This window comes from Neophocaena asiaeorientalis, unplaced genomic scaffold (assembly GCF_003031525.2).
Source record: "Neophocaena asiaeorientalis asiaeorientalis breed wild unplaced genomic scaffold, Neophocaena_asiaeorientalis_V1.1 scaffold299, whole genome shotgun sequence".
Classification (NCBI taxonomy): Eukaryota; Metazoa; Chordata; class Mammalia; order Artiodactyla; family Phocoenidae; genus Neophocaena; species Neophocaena asiaeorientalis.
In genome coordinates, this window is record NW_020172626.1 from 1,939,231 (window position 1) to 1,958,410 (window position 19,180).

Here is a 19,180-nt window from a genome sequence, read left to right on the forward strand (position 1 = left end):
CCCTAGTTGTAATTAGGGCTAAATATCATTTCAAAATATTATAATTCATCTTTGTTAACATAACTTTAAGCTCACAAAGCAATAAAGTTCAAGTTCTTTGCAGCAATAAAAGGGAGCATCATGTACTTTGTATTTCCTGGATATACAACTTCTTAAAATAATGGAGAAAACTATTGTTTTCTATGAGACTCCCATACTTTATGTAGAGATTGTCAATGAGAGAGAAGTTTATTTCTATTTTATAATATTTTTAACACTTTTTCTTTCAAAATAATTTTGGTTATTCTGTTTGGATATATGTCAACCAACAAAAAAGTGCTGTGATATATTTGAGTTAAATGTTTCTACGGAAATAATTCAATATATGAATTTGTTCTCCTGAATTTTGGATAGGGTCCTTATAACAGCTCAGTGCAATTACTGTCCCTAAGAAGTCATAAAGCGTTCTGAAAATGCATAAAACTACCGTGAATGAAACATTGTAAAGGGCTTCCCTGGTGGCGCAGTGGTTAAGAATCTGCCTGCCAATGCAGAGGACACGGGTTCGAGCCCTGGTCCGGGAAGATCCCACATGCCGTGGAGAGAAAACCTGCGTGCACAGCAATGAAGACCCACTGCAGCCAAAAATTAAATTAATTAATTAAAAAAAAATACTGTATAAACTGTCACGTCAATAGATAGCGTAGGACAGTATTTGTGATTTTATCTCTATATACAGTGAATGGCAATTTCTCGAAACCCCAGTCTGCCTTGTACTCTGTGGGTACAAACCACGCTATTACTTAACTGCCATAACCCTGCGAGCCTACCTCCTGCAGGCCCCATAGAGGTCCCAAACATCTGTCTACTTTGATAGCTTTGTTCATCGCAACCACCAACTTCCCGAGTCCTAGAAGGACACCCCAAGGGCCCATTAAGACCTCCATCAATATCACAGATGCCACTTTACTTTGAGCCTCGTTATTTTTCCAGGGTTCAGATGTCCCTTTTTGTACATTTTTTTCTATAATAAATGAACTGCCATTTATCATCAAATATAGACTCAGGTAGGGAAAAGGAATATAAGCAGAGATTACCTCTTGAGAATGTCTCTAAACTCCATCGATCAGGCTCGTAGCTGTAGAAAGAGTTCCATGTTTCCAACAGTAAAATGACAGCTGTGCTCTGTGGGTATCCATTATTCCTGGGAAGAGCACAATTCTGCCTGCCATCTGCATTCTAATGGTTCCTCCTAAGGTACCCACTCTGTGATTCTGCCAAGTCACCGGGCAGTTTAACCCACTGCTATGTTGCAGGGACTGCGAGGGATAAATCACGTAAAGCAATGGTTCTCAAGCCTTAATACAATCGCTGGGTCCCACCCCCAGAATTTCAGATTTAGTAGGTATTCGGTAGGGCTAGAGAGTTTGTCTTTCTAACAAATTCCCAGGTGATGCTAATGCTGTTAGTACACAAACCACTGAAAGAAAGCATATATATCAGTAATAAAATTTGAATAATTCTGTCTCCTCTTTGCCTTCATTGGCAGGTTAGGAGAAAAGAAACAGATTTATGAAGTATCATCTAGAAGGCAAGTTGTCTCATTTTACTTAATTCTCACAACACCCTACGGCATAATCATTACATTATTATATGGATGAGCGTGGTAAACCTTAGAAATTAAACAACTTGCCCAATGTTATACAATGAGGACATGGGGCACAAATGTCAGTTCGTCCAACTCCAAAATCTACAGTGTTTTCCAACCATGCTTGGCTAACACAGTGATATTAGCTGAACGTTTTAATTTAATTCTTTTAATGTGGTGGTCTGTCTTTAACTGTCTTATTCCTTTTTTTTAATTCTTATTGTTCTAAGCTGATCTAAATCATCTTTAGAGATCGGTGAGATGCACGTTTTAAATAAACAGAAGAGAGCTAAAGGTAATTACTAAAGGAAGATGTTATGAATTGACTGTATTTTCCCAAACAAAAAGTGATATATGTAACCCGGTCAATATGACCAAAACTTTGTAGAAAGAGCTCAGATTAAATAAAAATGTCCAAAGTGCTCCAGCTAGTGTGGGCATGCGTGATCCATATACTAAGGTATTATTTGGCATGCAAGCATTTTGGAATTACTGCTAGAAGAGAGGAAAAGAAACTTTTTTTATCTTCCTCTATTACCATTCTGGTTCAAGGAACACAGTAGTTAATTTGAATTATTCAACGAGTGAAAAAAATGGCACCACACCAGTTCCTGAGGTCTCGCTTTACTATTTGGTTTTAAAGTAACGTTCAAATCCATACATAGTAAGAAATGTATTTTGAACTAGCAGGCAAATAAAGGCTGCCTAACCACAGGCTGAGCCCTGATCTTTTCAAAAGACCATTGTTCTGACTTAATTAACACGAACTAAAACAGTCCTGAAACAACAGGGCACACCCCTGTTAGGATACATTACTCAGACCTAGTCGCCACGGTCAGGCATTCCCCAGAGAAAAATCTGTCACTGCTTTTTCCACCTGCACTACATCTCTTTCTCAAAGGACTCTGCTGCAGCTAAGAGCCTCCCTCTGAAGGGGCATCTGTTCCATATTGAAATCTCTCCATTTGGAGAGACATGGACCACGAATAAAGGGTGAAGAAAAATTCTAGGCAGTCAATAGAACCACGGCTAGGGATGTGACCTGGTAGCTACATAGCTACGCTTGCCTACGGTGCAGTTTTATTCCGGTCCCCGATTTTCCATGTGAATATTTAAAAGTTTGTTGTTGCTTGCCCCAAAGTAGGAAAGAATGGCACAGTCAACAGAATAATGCTCTTTCCTTAGCAGGATTCATAAGTTGAGGATAACTGATTCATTAAGAGGCTGGGCTTTGGAGTCAGGACGACCTGGCTTTGACCCTTAGAGGCAAATGCTGGACCACTTCTTTCTTTCCTTCAGTAAAGTGGTAACTCAGTGGCACTCTCTCATAGGGTTCATGCTCTATATAGATAGATGTTGGCTATTGTGACCCACGTGAGATGAGTCTGCTGTCTCCCTGCACATTAGAAGAGATTATTCTTCACAAGCTTGCATCAGCCTTGTGACAATGTATGTGGCACGTTTTTCTTTTCACTCTATATGTTAGTATGGACCAGCTAATTAGAAGACCTACAAAAAAAATTCCACTTGTCTGTCTCTTCATCAGGTTTAAAACTAGAGCACTATAAATACATTTATTTATTTCTTAGCCTGTTGCAATTTTTAGCCTTTCTTCATTTGGTAATAATTTTTCTTCGCCAATTGTTAAAGGTCACAGATGGTAGGGTGAATAAGTAACTTCTGTGTCCTCCAAGAAATTCTGTTTGGTGCTAAACAAACTGTTAACATTAGGCGTTTGTCATGCGATGGGGGAGGGGTAGAAACTAAGGGTTTTAAAATGAATCCAAATAAAATGGGAGCTTAATTCATGTCTGAACATTTAGTTATAATACTAATGAAGCTCTGGCTTGAATGGATCTTTAAAGAATTTATTCTGTTAAGAAACATAACAGGGGATGGCCACAGACATATTACAATTGCGGACCCGAGGCAACCAGTAGAGAAAAAGCCTCCTTTTTTTTAAATCGTGAAGTCAAAGACTTTGTTCCTAGTCCCTGAAATGAAATATAGTCCCTTTCAGGGTTGATGTTGAGTTTCCAGACCTTTAAGCCCTATTAACAGCCAGCTTTCATTATTTCTAGGTGAATTCAACAAAACTCCATTCTTGTCAGAAATTGTGAAAGACATTTCTGTGAAAGCTGTTAAAACCACAGTCGATAAATCTGGTAAATTCTGCTACTTGGTCAGTTCCATTATTCTGTTCCTCATCTCAATCTAACCATCATTTGTTTGTAAGATACACCCATAAACAAGAAATATCAAGACAGAAATACAGAGGCACTGTCTTCATACTCTCTGAGGGCTAGCAGTTTTCATGAAACTTCATGTGGGAGTAGAAGGCTTCTTGACCTCGGAAGGTTTTTCCACAGATGTTACAGGAACAGCCGTCATCCTCCTTGTGCGAGCGTCGGACATGGCTGTCGTGGGCAGCGTGGGATGCAAAAGATTTACCACAGTACTTGCATTTGAAGGGCTTCTCCCCGGAGTGCTGCCTGATATGTGTGCGGAGTATACTAGAGGCAGTGAACCTCTGCAGAGGACAGAAAGCAGGAGAAAAAGTAAACTTCCATCAGCTGGACAACCAGTCAAAGAAAGGGGCTAATTTCACCGTTACCGATCCTTATGTCACCCCTTAGTTCTCCATTCGGCGAACCTTGGGCTTTAATGCTATGGGGCACGCTTGGTCAACAGGTGTAGCCTTAATAAAAAAGGACACGATGGACATGTCACTGGTTAGAACAGTGGCTCTTCAATGGTTGAGATCACCTGGGGGTCTAGTCAAAAATGCAGACTGACCCGATGAGTACACCTGTTGGGGTAATAAGGAAACTGCATTTAAGCAGGTGGTCCTGGGATCACACTCCAAGATGAACTGAATTACAGAAGGAGTGGCTAATACTGGCCAATGTCTTTGCATAAATGGGTACCTTATTGGTTTCTTTCTTCTTCTTCTTTTTTTTAACTTAAACTTTTTGAGGTAATCGTGATTCACGTGCAGTTATAAGAAACAACAGAGACTCTGTGTACCCTTTACCCGGTTGTCCCCAATGGTTGCATCTTACAAGTCTATAGGACAGTATCACAACCAGGATACTGACATCGATAGAGTCAAGATACAGAACGTTTCCATCACAAGGACCCTCAGGTTGCCCTATGACAGCCACACATAGCTCCCTCCCACGCCTACTTTTAAGCCACGGCAACCACGAATCTGTTCTCCATTTCTATAATTTTGTTATTTCAAGAATGTCACTTACAGGGAAGCACACAGTATGGGACCTTTTGGGATCGGCTCTTCTCACTCAGCATAATTCTCCGCGGATTCACGGAGGTTGTTTTGTGTACAACAGCTCATCCTTTTTGATTGCTGAGGAGTATTTCATGGTGTGGATGAACCACAGTCTGTTTAACTGTTTAATCACCTACCCACTGAAAGGCATCTGGGTTATTTCCAGTTTGGGGCTTCTACGAATAAAGCTGCTATTAACGTTGGTGTACAGGTTTGCGTATAAACATATAGACCTTCATTTCTCCGGGATAAGTGCCCAGGAGAGCAACTGCTGGGTTGTATGGTGGTTATAAGTTTAGTTCTTAAAGAAACGGCCAAATAGTACCATTTCAGAGTCCCAAGTACTTTGCTGTTTTTACCTGTCTTTTCTTTCCCTTATTTATAACCTTTCCCCTAATTCAATACTCTGCTCTAACCTTTGTCACTTTCAAGTATTTATTAGCGATGTAATGACTCCATTTATTGGGGGTCCACTGACAGAGATACAAAACACCGGCTTCAACCGGTGACCTTGGATTTGGGGGGCTGGGCACGCATGGGGTTGGCCCACTGCTCATTAAGGAGCACAAGGTGTAGGTGTCTAGGACACCCAGACAAGGACAGTCTCCATCAGCTTAGGTGACGGTAAGTCAGAACGCCAAACAGCTCATTTATGCCCCAAGTGCACTGAGTTCCCTCTTCGGGCACCTCTCATTCCCAGGTTAGCCAGAAGACCAAGGTGAGGATCAGAATTAGAATGCCAGAAAGAGGAGGGGCGGTGGGATATTTTGAGCCTGCTCTGGAAATCCTGCGGGAGGGCATTCACCGCTCAGGATAGATTCCTCATCCATACAAACCCAGGGCCACCTTCCTTAGGTCTGTGCTGGCTCCATATGGTCTACTTAGGTCTTAGCCCCATTTTGCTACACTGTACACAGTGGACAGCCCAAATGTATCTCATCAAAAAAGAACATGAGGTGTTTTAGTATAATATTTTTAAGGCATGGTCAGACTTTTGTTTCTAGCCCAGCCACCCCTAACCACGTCTTTATCTCTTCATTTTTATAACTTATTATTCTGTATAATGAAGATTAGATGCCACTTCAGCAAAATTGCTCTAGAAATTTAGATCAGCAGCATGTAAGAGTCTGTACTTTTTTGTTTTTTTTTGCGATACGCGGGCCTCTCACTGCTGTGGCCTCTCCCGTTGCGGAGCACAGGCTCCGGACGCGCAGGCTCAGCGGCCATGGCTCACGGGCCCAGCCGCTCTGCGGCACGTGGGATCTTCCCGGACCGGGGCACGAACCCGTGTCCCCCGCATCGGCAGGCGGACTCTCAACCACTGTGCCACCAGGGAAGCCCAGAGTCTGTACTTTGAAAGACTGCATAATCATGTCTGCTATCATCAGGCTCCTGTAAATTTAGGGTCTATTTCATGACAAATGCCCTAGATGCCAATTTGGCAGTAGTAGGTGGCATCTGATCATTGTAAGCAAACAGGAGTATAATCTGGGGGGTGGAAATTGGGGATGGGCTGACACTGAACTAGTCTACCAGGAACTCTTATAAGCTAGGGTTTATGCTACAAGTTCTTATCCATGGACACCCAAACAGGGCTCAAGGCAGATCCCTTAAAAGAAGGTTCCATTTACCTTTGTACAATACACACAGTGGTAGGGTCTGTCTCCAGAGTGGACTCTCATGTGTTTGTTTAGGCTGGAAGATTGAGAGAAACATTTCCCACAGGTAGAACACTAAAACGAAAAAGAAAAATATGGTTGAAGCCACGTCTTCCCCTTAACAAGTTTATTTCACCATTTTATTTATCTGGGGGGGAAGAACTAACTATTGTATTTACTCTGTGCACATCTGTAGGCAGAGGATCAAGCAGACCCAGGCTGAGGGTCTAGTTGAGACAGGAGAAAGGCATCCTGCGACTACAGGGAAGAATCTGGCAGCATGGGTTCTGGTCCAGGGCCTGCTAATGCTGTGACTAAGGCAATTCACCTGGAGCCTTTGGGTTAAGTTAGCTGCTTCAGATGTGAAAGGGCAGTGTATATAGAGGCCTGAATTTTTCCTGCTCCGTCAGCAAGTAGCTGTGTGACCAGAACACATCAGTTAAAACTCGGAATCTTTGTTTCCCCAATTTTCCTCATGGGAAAAAACACCTGTCTTGCCTTCCTCACAAGGCTGTGAGTAAATTGCAAGCCCCCAGCAATTAATTCAACAAGTATTTACGGAGAACCCCTCAACACTCTGCTAGAGACAAGGAGGAACAATCTAGTGGGGGCAGGGACGAATATGTAGACCAAAGTGGCAACACAGGTGACAGATGACTCAACACATGTACCTACAAAAACAAGGGTAATATTTTGGGGGGCCAGTGAGAACATGTGGTACAGCCACTTGCTGTGAACAGTTCCCGTCATTTCTCTGTGTTCGTGACCCTGACGACTCTGTCCAATCTTCTCAGGAATTCTGAACCAAGTAAAGGGAACTATTGTGTTTCTGGACCCTGTTCCCCAGGTGTCCTTATGGGCACAAACGAGAGCCTGGGTATTTTTAGATGGTGGGATTCCGGGGTGGATGTTTTTTTTTTTTTGCGGTACGCGGGCCTCTCACTGCTGTGGCCTCTCCCGTTGCGGAGCACAGGCTCTGGACGCGCAGGCTCAGCGGCCACGGCTCACGGGCCCAGCCGCTCCGTGGCATGTGGGATCTTCCCGGACCGGGGCACGAACCCGTATCCCCCGCATCGGCAGGCGGAGCCTCAACCACTGCGCCACCAGGGAAGCCCTCTGGGGTGTATTTCAAAAGTCTTCTTTAATTTTTCTTTACTACTTGACATTTTAATAACGAGCATTGTTTTTACTAAAGCAAAAACAGTCAGATGTTGAAGTTCATATTGCAAAAAGAACAGATCAATTATAAAAGGGGAGCAATTAGAACATGAAACTGTTCTTGGAAATTAAAAATAAACAGAAAAGTATAGAATAGAAATGCTGTATGTAATAGACTCAGCTGACTGCTAAAGACTGAATACATGACATAAAAATTAAGGTTGGGGGACTCTCAGAGAATGCAGATGAAGAAAAATGAAAAGTCAAGTACAGGGAGGTAGATTCAGCCTAACATTTGGCTAAAAGGAATCCCAGGAGAGAACAAAAATCGAAGACAGATAATAGCCAAGGAAAGAACAAGAGAATTCTTTTGAGCTTATGACTTGTGCCTTCAGGTGGAAAGACTCCAAGCTTGAACTGCAGGGGGCACGGGCTCCATTCCTGGTCAGGGAACTAAGATCTCGCATGCCTCGTGGACAAAATAAATTAATAAATAGTTTAAAAAATAAAATAAAATTACTATCCCTCCACTCTACCATCAAGACCTCTCCTCTTTGGAAGTCCAAGACATTCACTTTACTACTACCAGCTTACACCTCTTCTCATCATTCCTGTCATCTCTGGACCTCCTGGTCTACGGTCCCCCGATTTCAAAGCCAGCAGTACTTCCTACGGCTCCTCTCCTCGAACCCCAGTCCAAGACCCACCATTGTCCTCAGTGTTTAGGCAAATGACCCAAGTAACGTTCTAGTGTATATTTCTTGACCTGACTCAGATAACCTTTTCCTGCATTCTACTTTGGGCAAAAAACCAAACCAAAAAGACAAAAACTAATCCTGTAGCTTCTGCTTTTGAAGCAAACGTCTTTTGATCTGGCTGCAGCAGTCCCAACAAATATCTTAAATGCTCCATCTCATCAACTGTAAGATCCACCACTACTTTATCATTTCTTTTTGGCCGTGTTGAGTCTTTGTCACTGAACGTCGGCTTTCTCTAGTTGCATACCGTGAAGCAACTAAGCCCGTGCGCCACAACTACTGAGCCTGAGCTCTGGAGCCCGCGAGCCACAATTGCTGAGCCCCAGTGCCTAGAGACCGTGCTCCGCAACAAGAGAAGCCACCGCAGTGAGAAGACCGCGCACCGCAACGAAGAGTAGCCCCTGCTCACCACAACTACAGAAAAGCCCACGTGCAGCAACAAAGACCCAACACAGCCAAAAATAAAAATAAATAAATAAAAATATTCTTACAAAAATAATACATGATATTTGTAAAAATACTCAGATTTTACAGGAGCATATAGTCCAGTGATTGTGATTTTTCCAGAAGCTTCACTGTGAACAGGAGGGGAGAGACAAGAGCAGTTTTATGATGACTACTCTGTTTTCAAATGGAGAAAACTGGGGGCTTGGAGGAGTCCTGACAGGGCAGGAGTCCAACCTGAAGCTGTCTGTACCCAAGCTTCAGCCTCTTTCTCCTAATTAAGACCAGCGGTAGTCAGCACTTTCTTGCACCAAGCCTGGCAGAGCCACCAGGTATCCAGAATGGTGGAAAACGACTCCCTAAATCCACCACTGCTTTTCTGCCTTACAAAATCCTTGGCATGGCATAGAGGCCATCCATCCTTTGGACTGTGCCCGTGTTTCATCTTCGCCTGTAACTATCAATATGCCTGCACATTGAACCTAGAGATTATCATACTAAGTGAACTAAGTCAGAAAGAGAAAGACAAATACCATATCGCTTATATATGGAATCTAAAATATGACACAAATGAACCTATCTATGAAATAGAAACAGACTCACAGACACAGAGAACAGACTTGTGGTTGCCAAGGGGGAGGAGGTGGGAGAGGAAATGATTGGAAGTTTGGGATGAGCAGATGCAAACTAGTATATACAGGATGGATAAATAACAAGGTCCTACTCTACAGCATGGGGAACTATATTCAATATCCTGTGATAAACCACAATGGAAAAGAATATGAAAAAGAATGTACATAACTGAGTCACTTTGCTGTACAGCAGAAATTAACACAGCATTGCACACATCATGGAAGAAGGTGTAGCTACCTAAAACCACAGGCCAGGGTCTTTCCCACCTGGAATATCTCGAACGCCCCCCACCCCAGCCAATCAACCCCACCTAAGATATAAACCAGACACTCCACTGTCCTAGATTCTTCTCACGGCCACCTGTCTACAGGCCTTTCATAACCCACGTGTCCAGGTAGAAGGACACCCTTTCTCTGTCCCTGTCTACCATGTGCCTCCATCCTCACACTCGGGTGTCATGGCATTAGTTCACGTCTGCTCTTCCACAGCACTGTCACCTCCTTCAGACGCCCTGTCCCATCTTCCCACCTGGTGTTGTGTCCCAGCAACATGCACGCAGGAGGCCCTTGGTGTTCACCCAGGGGTTTGGGGAAGCAGCATGAAAGCAGAGTGCTGGAGCGAAGGGCAGGGTCACTCGCCGCTCCGACTCTTACCTTGTGAGGCCGATGCTTCTCGTGAACGTGAAGGACGTGGATCCGGAGCCGGTCTCTCTTCTCAAAGGACCGTTTGCATAAAGAACAGGGGAATTTCCTGTCACCCTTGTCCACACAGGGGGTGTACTTGAGATGCTTGTCTCTGTAATATTTGTAGGTAAATACTTTTCCACATCTTTCACACCTGTACCCTTCTGCAGACTCTGTCAAACACAGGGGGATAAGTCGCTCGGTCAGCTACCTTCCTTCATTCTTATTTTCTTCAAGATGATTTTTTACAACTTTTTATTACAAAAAATGTAAAACATATACCAAAGTCAAAATAATGGAATAAACCCTCATGTGCCCAAACACCAAGCTTTGACAATGACCAACTCACTTATGTGACTTCCCTCCATAAGGGATTATTTTTTTTCATAATGGATTCTTCTTAACACTAATTTCTCACTTGGTTCATAAACATCTCAAACCATAATCTTTAATAGGCAACGACTTTTTAAAATGCATAACCACAATGCCATTGTCATACCTGAACAGTCAACCCTTATTCCTTAATAGAAACATATATATTTATGTGCGTACACACATGCATACATGTTTTATTATTTTACAGTCAGTTGATTCAATGTAGGATTCAAAGCCTATGTGTTGTCCACAGAGGCTATGTCTCTCCAATCTCTTAATCTATAGGTTCTCCTTACCTTTTGTTCCCGAAATATAGTTGCTGAAGAAGCCCTTCCTCTGGCCCTGTTTACGAGCAGGTCAGTCCTACAGTTCCTGCCTGGCATTCTTTACAAGGTTCACATACCAAATACCTACCCTATTTGTCCCTTTCAGATCGGCCTGAGAGCTACAAGTTCAAAGCCGTTCACCCAGAACCCTGACGGACACCCATAACTTCTCCCCAGGCTTCACGAGTTCTGTTCCATTTGACCCCATTTACGAAGCCTTAGGTGCCCTTTTAGCTTACAGTCTACTTCTCTGAACTTTTAAGGAAGATTCTAGAACTAATACATAGGGTTATTGTGATGATTAATTTTACCTTAACACTTACTGATTTCTTATCAACAAGTGATATTATCACTGAGAGACAGACTGAGAAAGGTAAATCCATTTTTATAAGAGAGGTGGGGGAGAGGTTAGAGAGGGTTCAGCCGACTCTAGCAAAGGAGGTGCCAGGCTCAGGGGTGTCTATGTATTGGGGGAAGGGGAGAGGACCAGGGCCACCTACAAAAGCATCCCTGCCCAGGACACTCTGGATTCCAGAGGATAAAGTGGTTTTGACTGTGAATGCAGCCCTGAAACCTCATTGTCTGGCCCCAGGGAGGCAGAGAACAGCCAGGAGTGAGTATATGCACGAGTGTGAAGGTGGAAATCTTTTTAGTTAGCATCGAACAGCAGGGAAGCTATCCATCCGGGGTTCTGTTAGTTGATAACTGCGTCCCAGGCACGTTTAATAGGTGGCTAAGGAAATAAATCATTTTATTAAGTAAATAACCAGGAAGGCAACCACCAACATCAGGAAGACCCATTGCCCAGTCTTGTCTATCGCTTTCATTGAGGTGCTAATACTCTCAGAATCTCCCTGCTGGGATGGTTTTTGCTCGGAGCTAGAATTTTCATTGGTTAGAAATACCTGGCCTTCCTGCTTCCTGGGGTAGGAAGAGGGGGTCTACAAGACAGGGTCAGCGAGCTTTACAAATCAAAGCATGAAGGCACACCAGAATTCAGAATAAGGGTTCGGTAGTAAATCTGCATAAGAACAACCACTTAGGCAGAAATGACAGAGCACCCTCACCCTTACTAATTAGGCTTCGGCTGCCTCCGTTTTCTGCTCAGGTCCTTGGAAATTTATCTTAACCTAATTTTGTCCTGTTTCTTTCCCTTCTTCCTGCCTCCCATCTCAGTCTTTTCAGCCAAGGGGTTTCTCGATACCAAAAATTATGCTTTCTGCCCCACTACAGACACACCGTTCAGACAGAGTTTGGTAACGATTGAGAGCTGTCTACACATTCCACACCCTCAGCCCCCAAAACACACACTTGGCAGGTTTGCAAACTCAAATAACCCGCCCACATAGGGTCCAGGCCCTTCCCTCCCACTCAAGACCTTCAAGGGGAAGGTTCCCATCAAGCCTCACCAAAAGCCTTTGAAAAAAAGACCTTTCTTTTGAGAGGACAGAGGAATTTTGATTTTTCTTTCCTTTTCATCCTATCCCCAAACATTCCTATTAACAGAAAACAAATGAATTTATCCATTAGTCTTCCCAACCAATTGAGTTGTTTACAAGTTCTCTGCCACAAGTTATCCTAAATATTTACACATCATCGATAACAGTGCCAATAAGCCTCAGATATAATTTGGTTCAGAAGTGGAGCACGGATAACTGCAGGCCCTGTTGCTTATATGATTGGGATCTCTGATGCCTGTATATTATTCCATGTTAATATATCGTCATTTACTTAATTATTCTAATATTGGGCATTTAGGTTGTTCGTGACTTTTCACAAACAGGGGTGACGCTGTATTAAAAATCCTTGCGGACAAAGCTTTTCCTTTTGGACTATTTCCTGAAGATAAATTTCCAGAAGAGTATTACTGATACGTTACTGATATATCCACGGTTATGAACATTGTAACAGCTCTGATGCATAGTGCTGAATAATTATTCAAAAGGATAACGATTCTATTTTGCGTTATCAAGCATGTATCGTTCTCAAATCCACTTTTCACTTTTATTTCAAAAAAGCACTTGGTACATTTTTGGAAGTGACCAAAAAGTTTTGGCTTGGCGCCAAGTATGGGGCAACTGTGAGGTCCAGACTCAAGAGAATCCTGCCATCTTACCCTCAGGCGCACCCCACGCCGTCCATTTATTGGGGTAGTGAGAAGACAGTTCACCGAAACAGTTCAACAGCCCCTCAATATTTGGCTTCTAGAAAGAGACTGCTCATTAGTCACCTCCGAATCCCTGGTGAACACATCCTTGCCCTTGGCTTCAGTATTCCCCAAGCCTGAATTGCCTTGCCTCTCCCTGCCTAACTCATCCTTTATTTCACCACATCCCTAAGCAGCTTTCCCCAGTTTAGCCCAGTCTTCCTCCTTCCTTCAATGCACATGGGGATCCACAGCAGGTGCTATTAAAGTGTTTAGAATTGTCTCCTGCCCTGAAGGGTCTCTGTCTAGCAGGGAGACTTGCATGCAGACCATCACTGCAGTGTGATGAATGCAATTCACATTCTCTTTTACCTGCTACTTACGACATTTGCTCTAACATAATAAGATGGTCTTCTATCTGACTACACATATTACAGTAACTTGCATTTGTCTGGTCCCACCTATAAGATCAGTGGTTCCCAAGCCTTTGCAGATATAAAAATCAACCGCTCAAAGAGCTTTTTCTTTTTTTTAAAGGGATTTTGCTCTTTTTTTTAATTTAAAAAATTTTATTTATTTATTTATGGCTGTGTTGGCTCTGCGTTTCTGTGCAAGGGTTCTCTCTAGTAGTGGCGAGCGGGGGCCACTCTTCATTGCAGTGCATGGGCCTCTCACTACCGCGGCCTCTCTTGTTGCGGAGCACGGGCTCTAGAGCGCAGGCTCAGTAGTTGTGGCGCACAGGCCCAGTTGCTCCGCGGCATGTGGGATCTTCCCAGACCAGGGCTCGAACCCATGTCCCCTGCATTGGCAGGCAGATTTTCAACCACTGTGCCACCAGGGAAGCCCTCAAAGAGCTTTTTAAAAATGCAAATTCCAGAGGCTCGGTCCCAGAGAGGGGGTTGGTAGTCCTCTAGCTGCCTTCTACTAAAATGTGATAGAAATGCAGAATCTCAGGTCCCAGCCCTGAATGAGAATCTGCATCTTTCCAAGGTCCCCAGATATTCACACCCGCATTAAAATTGGAGAGCGAGAGTCTAGCTCCATGCTTCCCAAAGTTGACTAAGACCCACAGTAAGAAACACATTTTATACTTGAGACCCAGTTCGCACACATCCATTTGAAACAAAAACCTCACCAAACAATGCTTAACTTAAATGAGATTCACATCAATATTTTCTATTCTATTTTATTCTTATTCTCTCTCTTTTTTTTCTTCTTTAATACTGATCTCTACCACCAAATCCCCCACCCTGCTAAGATACTGCAACCCACTACTTGAAAAACAGTGCTCTAAAGCTTAGACTTCCTGAGTTGTGTGAGCCTCAGCAAAGATGAATCAGAAGCTGGCTCACCTAAGGCAGAGGTTGCATCCATTTATTTCACTTCTATTTTATTCTCTGGGAGCGGGTGAAGGGGTAGAAGAAAAGGTATACTGGTGAATAGGAGTAGCTTCAGCAGCTTTGGAAAGATGAGGGCATCTTCCTCCAGCTGGGTAATGCCCAGCTGGTTAGAGACGCCCTCAGTTTTGTGTTCTGAGTGTTGTGTTGGGAGGGAGGATTTCCACAAGCAAGTGGAAAAGCTGCAGGAAGGTGTTGAGTCAGAGAAAGAGCCCAGTTCTTCCACTAAGATGGCCTCACTGGGTGAGGCGAGAGTGTGCACTCACCTTCTAAGGGCCCAGACGTCTGCTTCCCGTGCTTTATGACCTGCAGGCTCATGGGAATGTCCAAGAACTTCTCATAGCAATCTCCATACCACACAAGGAGCTCTTGGTTCTGGTAGATCTCCTTGCAGCTTTCATAGAAGATCTGCCCTTGACACTGGACTGCGACCAGGTTCTGCTCCATGGGGAAACGAGCACAGTTGACGTAGGACATCCAGTTCCCTGCACCTCCTTTTCCGTCAATAAAGTGGCTCAAACGACCATCTTCAAAGATCTAAATGAAATCAAACAAAGTTTGGAAATGCACATTTTTTTGGTCTGACCTAGAAAATAAATTTACTTATTAAAAATTTATAATTCAAGGGCTTCCCTGGTGGCGCAGTGGTTGAGAGTCCGCCTGCTGATGCAGGGGACGCGGGTTCGTGCCCCGTTCTGGGAGGATCCCACATGCTGCAGAGCGGCTGGGCCTGTGAGCCATGGCCGCTGAGCCTGCGCGTCCGGAGCCTGTGCTCCACAACAGTGAGAGGTGCGCGTACCGCAAAAAAAAAAAAAAATTCAAAACTCACACTTGACCTACTGAATATATTTATTATCAATATGATTGAGCCTAAATGGATTTATTACCTTGAAGAGACCTCTATAGGTAGTGTGGCACATTTTAAAAAGATTCTTACTTTTATCACTTCCTCGATTTCCAGATTTCTCGAGTGAGCATATATTAGTTTCATAAACAGAGGTAAGGGAAACAGGAGGTTACATTTAATTCCACCACTTCAAGACAACCAATTAGTTTAGTATTTTATCTCAATTTAGTTTTCATGTGTATTGATAGAGCCATAATTTAATTCTTTCTCTGCTGTGGGCAATTCTGCAGTCTTCAATGTTTTGTTATTACAAACAGCCCCGTGAAGTCTGGATTTCAGATTATTTTCCTCAACTATATTCCTTGATGTAGAAATCCACGGCGAGGGGTGACAATCTGATACATTCTGACGAACTGCAGTCCTACCATCCTGCCTCAAACAGAGTTAAGAGTATCAGTTTTCTAAAAATCCTCTTTAGATGAACGACGTCAAAAATTTTAAATCTGGTCTTAGTCTTTTCTGGCATATTCTTAGCATCACTCTGTAATGTTTAAAGTGTTTGGTTTTGTCTATAAATATAACCCAATGTATTAACTCTTTAAATGTATATTCCACGGCTAATCTTCAGAGGAAAATGCCTTAAGCCACCAAAAATTACACAGAATCCATGCAGAGGTGTTATCCTCAGGGACTGAACAGCTTGCCTTTCTTTCTCTTTATGTTGCAAAACAGGCAGCACAAGTCAGCAGATTACTGCCCGGAGGGGGCCCCCCTCTCCCAGTCCAGGGGTCTCCCAGAGGGGCAGAAGCCAAGGTTTCCTCCCACCCACCTCCCTCCGAAACACATTTACCTCCCACATCAGGGAATTGTCTCCGTATGTCCTGACTTCGCTGGTGTTGACCACTTTACCCTGAAAGGGCCCAAACCTGACTCCTTTGGCGACAGGGCTACTGCAGAACACACCAAAATGTGCCACTTCACCGAATTTCGTGTGCCCAAGGCAGAGACCTAGGAGAGACCCAGGGCAGGAAAGAAAGCCAGTGAGGAAACCGACTGCATTTGTGCTGGACAAGAAATCCAAGCCAAGAAGCCCTGCCTACCTTCTGGTAGCTGAAGGGAGTCGTTATCCAGAGTCCGAGGAAGAGAACGAGACCCTAGAAAAAGACAGGATTAAATTTTTATTTTTTCGATAAAAACGTATTATGAAATGCTTTCCATACGGCGCTATCCTCCCCACTCCCTGGAGCTCACCATTATCCTGAATTGGATGTTTACTTGTCCTTTCTAGGTTTCCTGCTCCTTTTACATAGACCATTTCTCACATGAGACTCAAAATGACTCTAGTGGGTTATGTTGTAATTAACCCCGTTTGCAAATTTAAGGAACTTGAGGATGAGAGATAATGCTGATTTTGAGACTCTCAGATACCTTGCACATCCCGGTAGAATCTGAGCCGGCCTGATCAGCCCGCCCCGCGTGAACTGTTTCTCTTCTCACTAAAACAATCTTGGGTGTCATGCGGTTAAGCAAATAGGGTCTCGGAGGTGAGCCTGCCATTCTCAGCTCCGTCTTCTGATGGAAGCACATACGCTCCGCTTTAGGACTCGCACAGCCTCGGACCCACCTGGAAGCGCCCTTGCCCCCTCCCGTCCTCACCTGTCTTCCCGCCTCCCACCCGCACCACCAAGTCCCGGATCATGGGGACTGCCTTTACCTGAGCTGTCTGTGGGGACCAGGAGGCCCGAAATCGCGTGGTGCAGGTGGGCTGAGTTCTGAGGGCTGGGGATGACCCCGTAGAGAACTAAGTGCAGGTCTTCCTGGGTGAAGTGGTAACGGTGAGATGCCTTCCCCTCTTGGTTCGCGAGTTTGGGGCCACCCTCAGAGCGCTCTCTGGGGGAGCACGGTAACAGCTGGGAGGGCTTCGGCCTCTCAGGGAACAGCGAAGTATCCACAGAGGGCGGCGGCACGAAAATTTCAGGTCCCCAGCACTGGCCACCGTCGCTACGGCCGCCAGCGGGGCCCGCGTCTTCACTGGAGGCACCTGTAAACTCGCGACTGCCGTTCGGGAAGTGCGGCACTTCCCTGGGGCGGTGGGGAATTGGGTACCACGACGGCAGCTTACTGTACCAGGGCAGGTCGTAGAGCGGCTCCCTCTGCAGGGCCAGGCCGGGGCTCAGCAAGGGAGGCGCCATCCGAAAGGCGAAGGGGGACAGAGACGGGGACGTGGAAAGGGCCTCCAGCTGCCGTAAAGTTTGGAAACCCTCCTCCGCGGCGCTTAGGGTGTTCCCGTAGTGGCTGTAGGGCTGGAAAGGCGGGTAGTAGGCGGCCAGGCGTTGGGGGCTGCTCTGGAGTATGTCGGGCGGGTAGCACCCCTTGTCTTGGGGTCCGGCCTCACTTGGCAGCCGCAGAGCCATCCCGGGCCACAGGGCGCGGCGGGTCTGCGGATGAGCAAGCGCGGCCGAGTGAGGGGCGCGGGGCGCTGCGGCCCGGCTCCTGCCTGCCCAGCCTCCACCGCCCGAGGCAGCCCCGGGTCGGAGGGAATCGGATAAACTTCCCACTTCGATCCCTCAAGACCTACCCGCAAACGAAACAAAAACGGCAACAAACGACCCGCCCCAAAAAAGACAAAACAAACTAAAACGAAAATCTGTCGGGATTCTGCCCGACTCCAAATTCCAGGTGCGTGTCGCCTTTGCCTTCCCTCTCCAAGCACGCCTTGACCTAGCAGGGCTCGTTTCCAACACTCACTCTCTACATCCGTCGCCAACCCCGCTCCTGCCAAATCCGTTTCAAGCTCCCTCTTCCGCCCTCTCCCCGGTCCCCGACATCCTCTTTTCCGGGGCGGGGGGTCGGAGCCGCGGGGCCTTCCCACTCCCGGAGCCAGGAGCCGAGCGCAAGACCGAGCTTGGGGGTGGGCAGCAGCTTCAGGCAGTCCTGGGTCCCTAGCAGGGAGGGCAGAGCCCAGGGCCCGGGTTGGGTCGCATAGGAGACGCGCTCCCCCAGCCCGGGGGCAGGTCGGGGGAAGCTGCCCCGCTGCGAAGCCCGGGTCTGACCCCGAGGACCCGGGCGGTCCGGGCTGCCAGGAGGAGTAGGCCGCCACCTTCGGCTTCCCTCCCAGCGCCGCAGCCAGCGCGGGTTCCCCACGTGGGCCAAGTCCCGCTACCTCCCGCAAGTCCCTCGGGAAACTCGTCATCCCACCTGGGGGCTTAGGGAAGCTGGGGTCGCCTCTCGGGAGCGGGCGAGGACGAGCCCCAGGCCAGGTGGGAAAGAGCAGGCTCCCGCCCCTGCGCCGCTGCCTCCCGTACCCCAAAAGGACGGCGTTTTGATGGACATAAGTTCACCAAGGCTGGGGGATGGAGCCCCTTCAGAGCCGGCGGGTCCTGAGGACAAGATCAATGAGTCCAATAAGAAAAGCAAGCAGGGTCGTGACTCAGAAATTAAAGAACACGGGGTCAAGAGAAGAGGTCAGCCACGACGAAGGCATCTGCCCGTCTCCTCCTGAGCCCCCAAAGGCGCTCCGCTCCTGGCCTTCCCTCACCCCGAGGATCTGCGACTTGGGGTTGAAAGCCGCTTATGGACTAAAAGCTCCAAGAGGGCAAAACAACCCCCCAAAACGAACTGCGCCAGAGACCGCTGCCGGCGCTTCCCGACCACCCCGGCGAACGACAGCCCCGGGCCACAGCGGCGCGCCGGGCTCTGCACCCACCTTCGAGAGCGCAGCGGCGGAGCGCTCGCCACCGGGCCGCAGACGGGCGGCGCGGGCTCGGGACCGGTAGGCTTCGGGCGGGCCCGCAGGGCTGAGCCGGTTTTAAGAGGGCGGCGGGCGGGCGACGGGCGAC

General features: G+C 46.2%; 1 protein-coding gene across 1 annotated transcript; it reads right to left on the minus strand.

Moving 5' to 3' along the window:
- Positions 1-3,929: 3,929 nt before the first annotated feature.
- On the minus strand, positions 3,930-17,755 carry PRDM14 (PR/SET domain 14). The gene is made up of 7 exons (XM_024739028.1): positions 17,056-17,755; positions 16,442-16,495; positions 16,192-16,349; positions 14,761-15,031; positions 10,221-10,423; positions 6,548-6,649; positions 3,930-4,157 (listed from the first exon to the last, which is right to left on the minus strand). The coding sequence occupies exons 1-7, from the start codon at positions 17,753-17,755 to the stop codon at positions 3,930-3,932; spliced, it is 1,716 nt and encodes a 571-aa protein (XP_024594796.1).
- Between the last annotated feature and the right edge of the window lie 1,425 nt (positions 17,756-19,180).

Coding starts and splice junctions, on each gene's coding strand:
- PRDM14 (XM_024739028.1), bottom strand. CDS start 17,755: ATGGCTCTGCGGCTGCCAAGTGAGGCCGGACCCCAAGACAAGGGGTGC. Junction 16,350..16,441: donor CTCCCTTCAGCTACCAGAAG/GTAGGCAGGGCT, acceptor GGTCTCTCCTAG/GTCTCTGCCTTGGGCACACG. Junction 6,650..10,220: donor AGAAGCATCGGCCTCACAAG/GTAAGAGTCGGA, acceptor TTTTCGTTTTAG/TGTTCTACCTGTGGGAAATG.